Source organism: Sinocyclocheilus rhinocerous, unplaced genomic scaffold (assembly GCF_001515625.1).
Source record: "Sinocyclocheilus rhinocerous isolate Xijiao unplaced genomic scaffold, SAMN03320098_v1.1 scaffold680, whole genome shotgun sequence".
NCBI lineage: Eukaryota > Metazoa > Chordata > Actinopteri > Cypriniformes > Cyprinidae > Sinocyclocheilus > Sinocyclocheilus rhinocerous.
The window spans coordinates 497,367-511,204 of NW_015637539.1; the positions used below are offsets into that span (position 1 = coordinate 497,367).

At 35.3% G+C, this 13,838-nt stretch overlaps 1 protein-coding gene across 1 annotated transcript in view; it reads left to right on the forward strand.

The window, feature by feature from the left end:
- Positions 1-13,838, forward strand: part of LOC107749003 (sodium/potassium/calcium exchanger 2-like) — a 38,745-nt gene that overhangs the window by 17,280 nt on the left and 7,627 nt on the right. The window contains exons 3-7 of the mRNA XM_016564042.1: positions 609-717; positions 1,959-1,973; positions 5,795-5,845; positions 10,919-10,999; positions 11,793-11,875. Coding sequence (XP_016419528.1) covers positions 609-717; positions 1,959-1,973; positions 5,795-5,845; positions 10,919-10,999; positions 11,793-11,875 — 339 coding nt within the window. The remainder of the gene's footprint in view (positions 1-608; positions 718-1,958; positions 1,974-5,794; positions 5,846-10,918; positions 11,000-11,792; positions 11,876-13,838) is intronic.

The following is a 13,838-nucleotide window of genomic DNA, read 5'->3' on the forward strand; positions in this document are numbered from 1 at the left end:
TTTATCACAGACAGACAGAGAGATGGATGGATGGTGCTACAGTCTACACAAACGCCCTTCCATCAAAGCGACAGTAAAGCAGCACCTTGACATCTGCTAGCACTGATCCCTGATCATCAGAGCAATTTACTGAGTGTTTGTCTCAGCACACACACACACACACACACACACACAAACACACACTCACGCACGCACGCGCGCACACACACACACACACACTCTCACACACACAACACACTCTCACTTTCACACACAAAATCTCTCTCGCTCTCTCTCTCTCTCTCTCTCTCTCACACACACACACACACACACACACACTCCTGACATCTGTATGATTGTGTTAATCAGCAGCTGACTCTTCTGATTGCACTGACATGTTGCCATAGCATCAGCTGCTCTGAAGGCAGATTAAGCCCACCCTTAACCTTTAAGCTTAACCCTTAACTTGAGGCCAAGACGCCCAGTTTAGAACCGCTCAAACATGCTGCTTCCTTAAGATGAGCCACATTTATACCGTCACTATGACGACCTTGCTGTCACTGTGCAGTCTTTATTCTGATGTCACTGGCCAGAAGGCTTTGATTGATGCGTTTCTCCTCCTATCACAGGCCAAACCCCGGCTGCAGAGAGGAGGAAGCTCCGCTTCTTTACACAACAGCCTAATGAGGAACAGCATCTTTCATCTGATGATCCACACACTCGACCCTCTCAGTGAAGGTAACACACACACACACACACACACACTCCATCCACATTGAGTAAGAACAGAATAATGCTTTGAAATGCAGAATTATTTGACAGAGTTATTTTAAACTGTGCATTAAAGAAATGCCTGGGATATATTTCAACTACTAACTAAATACATACATACAGTACATTGGAATACGCTTTGACATCACACAGACATCACTTTCAAACCAAAAGCTTTCTGCTGGTCAGCGCGGTGAATACACTTAACTAACTCAAACACGAGCGAAATCTGCATGGGGAATTATTTAGCCTTTGCGTAAAACTCCCAGTCACACGGACTCCTGTTGAAATGACTGGAGTTCACCTGCAGAAAAGTGCTTAGTAACAGTAAATGTGACCACATTTGAAGAGTAGATGTGTTGCTGTAGAGTAAGTCATGGCTTGTGTTAGTTTGGCATAATTAAGATACTGTTACAGTTTTTATGAATATTTTGATTTATTTTTTATTTTTCTATTTTCATTTTAATTTGAGTTAAAATTGTAATAATCTTTTATCATTTTTATTAGTTTTTTTTAATGGCTATAATATTTTTTTTATTAATTGTAATTATTTTTTATTTATTTTTAGTTATTTATATAATTTATCAAGTAAATGAAAATGAGAACTAGCTAAAGTAAAATATTGATTTTATTTTATTTCAATTAAAGTTTATTTTAATTTAAGTAACACAAGTTTTTTGTGTTAGTTAACTTGAATAACCCGTCATGCTCTCATGCATTCATAAAGTCGCAGCAGTATTAAGCCAGTCGTTTTTGCAGCTTGCTTTTAAAAAATGCTCTTTTACATTTTCAAATTTGGTGTGACCAGCTAAAGGGATCGTTTAACCAAAGATGACAATTCTATTATCATTTATGCATGCATTTCTACTGTGGAAAACAACAACAACAACAAAATAATTTTATTTTTGTTTTTATTTGTTTATTTATTTATTTTTTATGTTTTATTAAATCCGTGTGTTCATCTCAAATTTAAAAGACACTTTTGTTTGCATAGGGTTTTAAAAAGCTTTGACCAAATGACCAAATTCAAATTTTGATTTGACCTGCACATCTGATGGCTATTTGTACAGTAGCACATCTCATCTTTTTATTCACTACATGGCTTTGCAATAGAGCTAAATTGTGTTTTTTTCTGTTTTTTCATCTCTTTCTGACTCTTTTTCATCCCTGTCTGTCTCTCTGTTTCTCTCTGTCTGCTGTTTCCTCAGAATTCGCTGACTCTGGTGAGTTATTCTCTAAATCTCGCTGTCATCGTCCCAGCTGAAGCTGCTCGTCCTGCTGTCTGTACTGTCTCTGTTTATTCACAGTATTCAGAGACAATGTATACTGTGTTATTTTCAAGTTTCCATGTGTGTTTGCCACTTTCCGTTGTGTTTTTCCTTGCTAAAGCTCCATCTCATGTAACCCATAACCCTGTTATCCTGTGTTGCTCATTCACATGTGTGTAAATAAAGACGTTACAGTTAATTGTTCACAACAACTTTTACTGATATATGCATTCTTGTAGAAACATTTTAATTCTCACAGGTAGAGATTTTTTATTGTTATTTATTTGTTTGTATAGTGTTTTTCACAATACACTGTTCCAAAGCAACTTTACAGAAAGTGATGATATTATTTTAATATCTTCATATATATATATATATATATATACAGTATATATTAGTGCTGTCAATCGATTAAAAAAATAACTAATTAATCGCAAATTTTTCTTTTTCACATTCAACCTTCAAATTAAGGTAATTTAATTTGAAGATTGAATCTTCAATCTTCAAATTGAAGATTTAACCATTATATTTAACCATTGACTAGCCATTCAACATTACAGTATAATTGAGAGCTATCAATTTTAACATTTATTAGACTTTAAAAAATAACTTCTAATTTAAGTGAACTTAAAACAATCTTCAGATAAACCCATTATAATAAATGTCATATTTACCTGTGCTCTTCAGCAGAAATATACAGAAATTGAAATTTAAGTTATCAAACACTACAAGCGCGCTGAAACTGCACCTGTTACATAAAAGCAACGACACATCGTGATTGTGTTCATAATATATTTGTTTTAGTGGAGTTCTGGAGTAAAACACCCTCCCCAGATGAATCGATGAATTGCATAAGTTCATTAACTGACATTGAACACATAATAAATAACCAGTGCCTGGTTTTCCACATGCTCGTGTAATTCATCGCTTCTCATCCCACACAGACACACACTGCACAAGCTTTCACGCTTCTCAGACATGCTTTTGTCTTTCTCTCATTGAACACATAATAAATAACCAGTGCCTGGTTTTCCACATGCTCATGTAATTCATCGCTTCTCATCCCACACAGACACACACTGCACAAGCTTTCACGCTTCTCAGACATGCTTTTGTCTTTCTCTCTCTCTCTCTGTGTGTGTGTGTGTGTCTGACCTCTTGCACAGCAGTTTGTATTAATTATTGAGCTCGACCCCCACGCCAAACCAACAGTTCCTCTATTTTTATGTATTTTTTTATTTGTATTCAGGTTTAAGTCCCTACCAGAATAGAAAAACAGGTACACACACACACACACACACACACACACTAGGTTATTTTGGCTGTTATTTCTTTAAGAGCTGCCGCTGCTGAACGTGAAGCGGATCTGACAAGCATCATATTTTCCACGTCAGGTCTTAAAGTCTCTGTTAATGAGCTGGCGAGTTAAATCGGGTGTGTTAGATGAGGGAGACAGTGCTGGGCTGCTCCAGGACAGTTTTGAAAACCATTTCAGAGACATGTTCTTAAATGTGACTCATATAAAATATATTAAATGCATGCACAGTTTTAAGGCAGCTTTAATCGCCTTTTTGGTAACTTCATGACTTAACTGACCACGACATTGCATGCACGTAGTTTATTACGCGCTTTGATATGAAAGGATACAGGCTACAGCGTGCGCCGGCGCCTTTGTGCGTGCGATTGAAGAGCACGTGCTGCGAGCACAGTACCGTTTCCGCACTCGCTTGACACGCGCCTGACGCTGAAATGAAGTGGAGCGCGCGTCTGAAACGTCTCCTGTTCTCGTCGTCATGGGCTCTTCCAGCTGATTGCATACGCAGGCGCAGATGCTCACACATGCCAATAACCGTGTGATCGGGTCGTTCATGCGACCTTTATTACGTAATGTCACACACCCTTCCCCGGCTGAATCGGCTGAATCGAGGCTAAAAGCTTTGTGCTGCTGGGATGAGCGTCAGCGGTCAGCAGCTGCAGAGGTCGTTCTGCAAGGTCACTGCTGGACAAGGACAGGTTTACAGCATATAAGATTTTCATATAAACAACAGGGTCCAAAAGTCTGAAAGCATGCAGAAAATCTGAGATTTAAAATCTAATTTAAACTCGGATATAAATAGAACATTTTAGGGTAAAACCAAAATTTATTTATTTATTTATTCAATTTTTATAATATATTTATATGTATATTAAATAATAGTATGTTGACATTGCTGTTTTGTCCTAAAATGTTAGATAAAATGATAATAAATTAAATTTTACATTTATGATGTTCTAAATATGAAAATATACAAAAAAAAAGTTACGCTATTTATCTCCAGGTTAAAAATAGATTTTTTTAACTATATATATATATATATATATATATATATATTTAGTTAAATAAGTTTATTTTATTGAAGATAAAAATGCTAAATAAATATATAAAATAAATAAAAATAATGATTTTTTTTAATGGTATAAATAGTATTAGTAATACAAAAGCATTAAATTAGTGGAAGCATTTTCAAATCTTTGGACTTCACTGTGTATTATATTCTACGTGAATCTAAAATGTATTTTATATGCGATGTCTGCAATTAAATATTGAGGTCCCCTTCAGATCAGTCATGTACGTATAATGTATAAAGCATAATCGAAGTAAGTGTTATGAAATGCATCTGGGACTTTAATCAGTTTAATTTACTCAAACTCAAACATGGCCCTGTTTCATCAGTGTGTTGCAGTGCAAATTTAGCACAAATGAATTCTGCAGCAAGTTTTTTGCGATCCCTGACACCATGTACACACGGCATCATGGCTGCTGTGTTGAAGCTAAAGGTCATGACCGAATGACCTCTAATCACTGGCCAATCAGCAGTCAGATCGAGGCACTTCAACAACGGTAAAATGAAAATCAAATCTGTTTGGAATGAAAATTGACTTTGCTTGAGTTGAGAATAGCAAATCATTTTATACATAATTACAAGTATTGCTATTAGTCTTACATAGCCAAACTCTTGACTCTTTATAAGTCTGGTCCAGTCTGCAGCTCATTCTGGCCAAGAACTGCCCACTTAGACGGGAAGAATGAGTCTGAATAGCATGTAAAGCATTCAGCCTGTTTATTTATTAATTTATTTACTTTTTTAATGTGATTTCTTTTTACATTTAGAGATGGTTCTATCTGAAATAAATGATACCTCATTTCAAATAAATGCTGTTCTTTTGAACTTTCTATTCATCTGTGAATCCTGAAAATTAAAATGTATCACGGTTTTCACAGAAATATTGTGGAGCACAACTGTTTTCAACATTGCTAATAATCAGAAATGTTTCTTGAGCAGCAGATCAGCAGGGAGCACAACTGTTTTCAACATTGATGTTAATAATCAGAATTGTTTCTTGAGCAACAAATCAGCATATTAGAATGATTTCTGAAGATCATGTTACACTGAAGACTGGAGTAATGATGCTGAAAATACAGCTTTGATCACAGAAATAAATTACAGATATTCACATAGAATTCACATTTTTTTATTGTGTTTTTGATCAAATAAACTGTTAGGTGCATCATGACGCGTCACTCACAGTGTTCACCTCAATGTATTTTTTTCTCCTCCTTTTTATTCATTTTTTTTCCTTTTCTTTTTGCACTTATGTCTGTGAGATCGGCCTAGATAGAGATGTATTTTGGACACATAACCTCCTCTTTCTCACTGACACTTATATATTTGTGTGTGTTTGTACATGTGCCAGCGTGTGTTTCCTTACCCGTGTCTCTGTGTGTGATATTGTAGAGCTGGGGACTTATGGCAAGCTAAAATATTATCACTCAATGACCGAGGAAGGTAAGACTCTTTCTGTCAACCCTCATGTTTCTCTCGTTCTGCTTCGTCTCTCTACCCAAGATGCCGTTTGTTCATACGTGTGTGAGAGAGAGAGTTTTCTTCTCCATTTTTAATTTCATGACCCTCTTGCCGAGATTTCACTCACATAAGTGCAAATCGTGGTTTTCATCCTTAATCGAGTGTCATTTTGAATTTTTTTGGTTGTTTCTCTTTCACCCTGTCCATTTTTTTTCTTCCGTTTTGGTTGTTCTTTGTAAGTTTGTTATTGATTTGTTCGAAAGGGATTTTTATATATATATATATATATATATATAGTGCATGATCAGAATATTTGAAGTTTATTTTAAATTGAACTGCTTAAATATTACTAAAATTATTCTTACGTTTACTTGATAAAAATCAATTTGACAGCAAAAAGACACGTGAAGCTCGAGCTGAAGCTGGACATTTGTACAATTACACTAAAACAGCTTTTACGTGATAAAAAAAAACTCGAAACTATCAAACAGACGACAGAAGGCATGGATTAGATTGTGCATGACCAGATTTTCAGTAAAGTTTTGATCATATGATATATTATATCAAATATTATACAATAGCTATATGGGGTTAAAATTAGAATTTTCTGGATTTGAATGTTAACACAACTAACCTTTAGCAGATTTGCAATCTTTCTTTTTGAGGAAAGTGGATCAAAATGTTGATGATTCATCCAATACTAAACATTTCTATCCAATCAGACGCTTTAAAGAATGAGAAAGTCTCTCCCCCAATGCCACCTGGCAAGGAAGTAGCAAGTCATGATTGATGACTTTTGTTAAATATCCTTCCCAAACACCCTGTTTCAATAAATACATCCATGCATGAAAGAAAACTGGCTGCTTTTAATAGTCTTTCAAATGCATTAGCTAGAACGGTGGGTGGAATGTACACAAATGCGGCAGAGTTTTCTGATAACAAAGCTGTGTTACTCGTCACTGTCTGTAACCGCTCAGCAATCTGTGAGAGTCAGATAAAACTGCTGGTTGCACAGAAATAGATGGTAAAAAACGTACATCACGGTGTTGAGACCGAGAGTAAGTCATTCCATAACTAGAGTTATGCAAGGGATAATGCAATAATAACAGCCCGTCTCTCTCTCTCATGTCTCACTAATGCAATAATGTCACTTCTTAGACATATGTTATGGCTGAATTGCTTAAGTCTCTTTGAGGAGGCAACAGTATCTCTCTCTGTGTGTGTGTGTGTGTGTGTGTGTGTGTATGTCCCTTTGTGTGTGTGTGTGTGTGTGCGTGTGTTACACAGTGACGGGCTTCTCATTTTAGTTCCCTCCTCCATACTAAACAGACTTTGATGTTGTAAGATTCAGCATGGGAAGGTACATGAGTAAATATTTTATTTGACTCTATTTAGAGAGAGACTGCTTGTATTCAGAGTAACCCAACGAAAACCTACACAATACCTGCCTATAGTAAACACCAGTGAAAAAGAAGTGCACTTAATTGTATTGAATGTGCACTTGCAGTATATATATATATATATATGTATGTAAGTATTATGTATATATAAAACTGTATTTGCAGATAATATAATATTAATGAAATTAAAGTGACTTGAGAGACACTTCCATGACTGTTTCCGAACACACTTAAGTACGCTTTTAAAAAGTGACCTTTGCAATAATGTAAAAAGTTTTACTTTAAAGTACATTTTAAATCATTGTTTTAATAATCTTTTGTTGTGCTTTAAATAAGTACACTTATTTTGATTTGTTGACTAACATACTAAATCATGTGTAAAGTACTTCATTATAATTTTAACTGTTGTGTGTTATTCGATATTACGTTTCAAGTTAATATATTTTAAATTAATTATGTTTTAGATTTTTCATCATTGTAAATGTTTAATGGCAAATATATTTAACTTTAAAGATTCAACAATATATTTAACTTTTGAAGTCAACAGATGTAATTATGAAATTATAAAGATGTTCTTAAGTCCTACTTAAGTGGGTCAAAAAAATCACTCTAAAGTTGCATTTAATATACATTTAAACTGTAATACATTTTTGTTTAATTGCATTTAATTCAAAACGTGTCTGAAGTCATTTCATTCAGTTTGCACTTAAGTATATTCTTTTAACTAAGTAAATTATTTATATAATAGATACTCTTTAAAAGTAGGACAATGTGTACTCCTTTTTGTGATAAACATTTTTTTTATTTGGCTAAAATAAAAATAAATAAAAGGAAAAATGGCAAAATATGGCAACTTGAACATGTAATTACAAAGATATTTAAATACATGACAAACAGGTTTCAATAGAAATGGCATTGAAGTATATTATTTTAGTTGATCATAAATGCTTGTAAGTGCATTCTGCAGTACTTTAACCATATTTCAAAGACAGTAGAAGTAATTATGAAATCACATAAAAATGTGTGTAAGTCCTACTTAAGTGGATCAAAAAACTCTATAAAGTTCAGCAAATTGCATTTAATATAGACTTAAACTGTAATACATTTTAATTTAATTGCAATTAACATGCAATTGTCTGAAAACATTACATTCATTTTGCATGCAAGTAAATTATTTTAAAGTATTTTTTTCCCCGTCATAAGTACCCTTTTATGTGTACTTCTTTTCACAAGGGAATATTTGCTATGATTTTGAGAAACCCAACTAACCTCCCCTATTTAGAGAAACTAAAGACTATCCTGACTACATATTCTTTTAACTTAAGTATATTCTTTTAAAGTAAATTATTTATATAATAGATACTCTTTAAAAGTAGGACAATGTGTACTCCTTTTTGTGATAAACATTTTTTTTATTTGGCTAAAATAAAAATAAATAAAAGGAAAAATGGCAAAATATGGCAACTTGAACATGTAATTACAAAGATATTTAAATACATGACAAACAGGTTTCAATAGAAATGGCATTGAAGTATATTATTTTAGTTGATCATAAATGCTTGTAAGTGCATTCTGCAGTACTTTAACCATATTTCAAAGACAGTAGAAGTAATTATGAAATCACATAAAAATGTGTGTAAGTCCTACTTAAGTGGATCAAAAAACTCTATAAAGTTCAGCAAATTGCATTTAATATAGACTTAAACTGTAATACATTTTAATTTAATTGCAATTAACATGCAATTGTCTGAAAACATTACATTCATTTTGCATGCAAGTAAATTATTTTAAAGTATTTTTTTCCCCGTCATAAGTACCCTTTTATGTGTACTTCTTTTCACAAGGGAATATTTGCTATGATTTTGAGAAACCCAACTAACCTCCCCTATTTAGAGAAACTAAAGACTATCCTGACTACAAATTAGTTTTATTACACCACATACCCGAACAACACACAAACCTACTTAGTTCAAACTCCAAAGCCACTTTATATCCCAAACCATTCCAGGCATGTCAATGATATGTAGGTCACATAACATACATGTGCATGTTGATTGGGGTCAAAGCACTGATCGAGCCAGACAGGACAGTCTGTCTATCAGCCAATCAGAGTCAATGATTCCTCAGGAAGGTCAAAGACATTCACTAATCATGATGTTTTCCATTAGTGAAGTAAAACCAACCCACCACACATTATGTTCATTGCTATAATGCAAGCTTTTGCACATGCCGTTTAATTCAAACACACACTGAACAAGACAGGAACACGCTAATGCTGTTTGTGTGTGATCGCCTGAAATTTTACTTCCACATTGATGGATCCTGAAAGGTTGTGCAACTGTATTGATGTTTGCTTCGTGGGTCTGGTGCTGCTCTCGTCATGCTGAGTTTTATAGACTTTGTCTCTAATCTCTTAAACCAGCGGCAAGCAGCTGTGGTTATTGTGCTCTTGGTTTGAAGGTTGCATTTAACCTTTTTTTAAGCACTAAGTTACAAGAGGCTGTGCTTAATAGTGAATATAGACACACAGTTTAAGGGAGTCACTGGTTATGACACGTGCTGGAGTGACTATATATATATCAAGAATGCAAGATTTCATTAAAAAATATTTGTATTTATTAAACAAATTCATTAAGTGTTATTACTTTAGTCCTGGCATGCAAACTAAGGTTAAACTAGCAATATACATCTAAACTAATTGGTATCTGTGGATGCTGCATAGTGATAGCCCTTGTGAAAAAGAAGTGCACTGTAGCAAAAATAGTATTTTTTATGTAATGAAAATATGCTTCAATACATAATATGAAATTACTTAAGTGTGAACTAAATGCAATGTTTTCAAAAGCTTAACTGCATGTTAATTGCAATTAAATGAAAATGTACTGTAGTTTAAATGTATATCAAATGCAATTTAGCTGAACTTTAGAGTAATTTTTGATGCACTTAAGTAGGACTTAAGTACGTCTTTATATGTAATTTCATAATTACTACTGTTGTCTTTGAAATATGATTAAATTACTGCCGAATGTACTGAGAAATATTTATATAAAGTGTAATTAAAATATACTTTAATGTAATTTCTAATAAACTTGTAATTTTTATTAAACTATTAAACTCATGCATTTAAATATATTTGAAATTGCACATTTGTAGTGAAGTTGTAATCTAGTACACTTAAAATACATTAACTTTAAAGATGATATCGATTTTAAAAAATTATAGTCAAGTGCTTTAAATGTGCTTTAGTATGTTAGTCAACACATCCAAATAAGTGTACATCTTTAAAGCACTAAACAATGTTTAATTTGACATTATTACGATGTGCTCTTTTTAAAAGTGTACTTAAGTGTGTTAAGAAACATTGTCAAGAAAGTGCATCTCTTTAAGTCACTTAAGTGGCCTTTTATTTATTTATTATGATATTGTCTGCAAGCATTTTTTTTTTTATACTTTTTCGATTTCCAGTACACTACAAGTAAAGTTAAGCACACTATTTGTGAAGAGTAGGTTAACAGGTGCTTCACTTTTTTTTGAATATTTCTTAAAAAAGACAGTTTTTTTCATATCTAGTAAGTACAATGAAACATGCTCACTTAGCTGGGAAAATTGGTTACTCCAAATCACTCACTTCCTTTCTGAATTTTTTTTTTTGTAGGAAAATTCCGCGAGAAGGCGTCCATCCTTCACAAAATTGCCAAAAAGAAATGCCAGGTGGAGGACTCAAATGGAGCTGCTGGTAAGTGGTGGTATAGAATTGTTATGCGAGGTAACTACACAAAGTAGCCTATGTACTGAATGTGTGTCTATCTCTGTTAAACTTACCATTGTGTGTTAAATCCAGCACTGTAGTGAACAAGAACCAGCTTTTTTCCAATCTGATAAAATACAAAAAGCTCCTTAAGGTTACAACCACTCATGCACTTTATAGAAACGAAAGGAAGTATCATAATCCCATAATATTGTTTGTGTGTTGAAGACACACATGGACTTTCATTTCAAGTGGGAAATTATGCTAACAGTTCCATATTAGCATATTAGCATCAAAAGCAGGGCGTTTGAGAGCAGCTTCTTTGATGTGGCCAAATAACATCTTTAACCCTTTCAAATCCATCTACTGCACTTTCACCATATTTTTGCCAATATTTCTTCACTAACAACCCTACCATGATAATACCATGTTTTTTAAGACATATACCTTGGCTAGAATGTGGTAATCTTTCAGAGACCAAATACAGTACTATGCAAAGGTACAGTATGTGAGTGTTTGAATGGTTTTTGAAAACATGGAAATATCTGGGAAGTTAAAATTGTAATTTCCAGGCCTGGTAAATTACCCTTCTTCTTTCTACAGATGTGGCGCTCATAGAGTGAGGCGCTGAAAAAAACAGTTGCTAAAGACTACAGTACACTAGACCAGCCTTAGAGTGATTTATGTGGGGACTTTTGGATATATGTGGTTAATTTGATTAATTTGGCCATTTAGTGAAGACAAACACACTTCACTTACTTCTTTTCTGTTTGTGTTATAGAAAAGAATCTGCCAAACAGCTCGAGTGTCGAGGTGGACGTGACTCCACCGATGAATGGCACCGCTGGACAGGACGGAGATACGGTGAGGCACTTAAATAAAACACAAGTGCACCAGGGTTATTATTGTTAACCAAAAAATATCATCCGGGTATTAATAGGACAGTGTGGCATTTGCCTACTCATTTTGTTCTGAGGAGTCGAGAAGCGTCTTAATCCACAGAGTTGTGGCATAAGGGACTTTACGTCTCCATTCCCTCCATCAGGGAACGAGGGTTACAATACGTAACCGAGATGTTCCCAGACGGACACTTCGACGTTGTGTCAAAGCTCCAACACTAGGGGTCCCTATACTGAATGCCACAGCTGCTGAACTGTGCTACGAGTCCATGGGGGCACAGATGTTGACAAGTCCAGTGTGCCACGACCAAATGCATCTCACCTCCTCGTAACCTTCCAACATCCAAGACTTATGACCTTACTCTCCAGAACAACAGGTCCGCGGGAATTCATCCGGCAGAACTGCTCCCACAAGATCTCCTTGCTCTCCTTCAATGCACATCATCGAGGCCTCGTACCCAGAAGTAGAAGGGCCAGGATGGGAAGCAGCTGAGGTGACTCGCAGTGTTTATAAAAAAGAATGCAAGCCACGAGCGCAACGTGCCGATGGCCATGTCCTCACAAGAAGAACATAAACCATCCACAAAAGCTGCTTCAGCATGGGCACGGCCCAAACATTGAGCACAGCAATCGTGTCTGTCAGAGGGTGAGATGCACAAACTGCAACCAGAAGGACACGGATGGAAAAGCATGTTGTAAACACACACAAATCCACCCATGAACCTCTTTTTGAGAAATTGTTCTTTTAAGAGGAAATTTGCTCCCAAAGATTGCTGTTGAAGCACCCAGGGGTATTCTCACAACACTTATCTGTGTACGGGAGAGGGAGAAACCGCTGCTTGTGCCATAGATCCAACAACAAGGATATTGAGATGTGATTACAGTGCTGCATCTCCCAAAGAGAAGCTGCATCAGTTTCGAAGAACAGAAGGAGGAGCAAATGCCATGCTGGCCTATTTATACCTGGATGTCCGGGCTGTGGCAAGCTAAGCAAATTTAGCTCACCAATTTCATTAGCCTTTTCTCAATGATGGTGATGGGGTGAGGTGTCTGGGCCCCTAGTGTCGGAACTTCGACACAACTTCAGGAAGAGACCGACTGAAAGGGAACTAAAATTAATAAACTTTAAATTACCCAAAAAAATAAAAAATAAAATAAAAATACCAACGTTTTACCAAAATTAAAATTACAACTAAAATAAAAACTAAAAAAATAAATAATAATAATAATATATACAGGTGCATCTCAATAAATTAGAATGTCGTGGAAATGTTCATTTATTTCAGTAATTCAACTCAAATTGTGAAACTCGTGTATTAAATAAATTCAATGCACACAGACTGACTAAAATAAGACCGATGTGCACTTACTACTGTACACTAAACTCATTATGCACAGCGATTTCAACACTAAAACAGGACAGAAAGTCCCGCTGACTTTGCAAACAGAAGTGAAGGCCAAGTCACGGTTGAACTGCAGAAACCTCACGCTTATGATGACTCAGTGGAAAACACGTTTGACCGTCCGTCTCCCTCCCGCTGGCCTGCGTCTCCTCATCTCTCTTTCACACACACACACACACACACACACACACACTGTCCTGTGTTCAGAAGATGAAGCGCTCTCATCCTCTGCCCCCTGTTGGCACGGCAACATGCCATCAGAACAGACGGCCCAGCATGCATGCGGATCTAGAGAGACCCTCTCAATGTCACACAACCTGCTCATGAGAGCCCATCACTCCTGAACTGTGCTCACATGTGCTGTAGATCAACACAACACTGCTTTTTCTTGCCATAAGCAGATGAAGTGGTTTTACATGTAGCCAGGTTAAAGGTAATCAGTGGTTAAGCATGTATTCACACAGTATAGTTTATTTATTTACACATTCATAGACTTTAGTTGGAGTAAACAAGAACACATTTTAA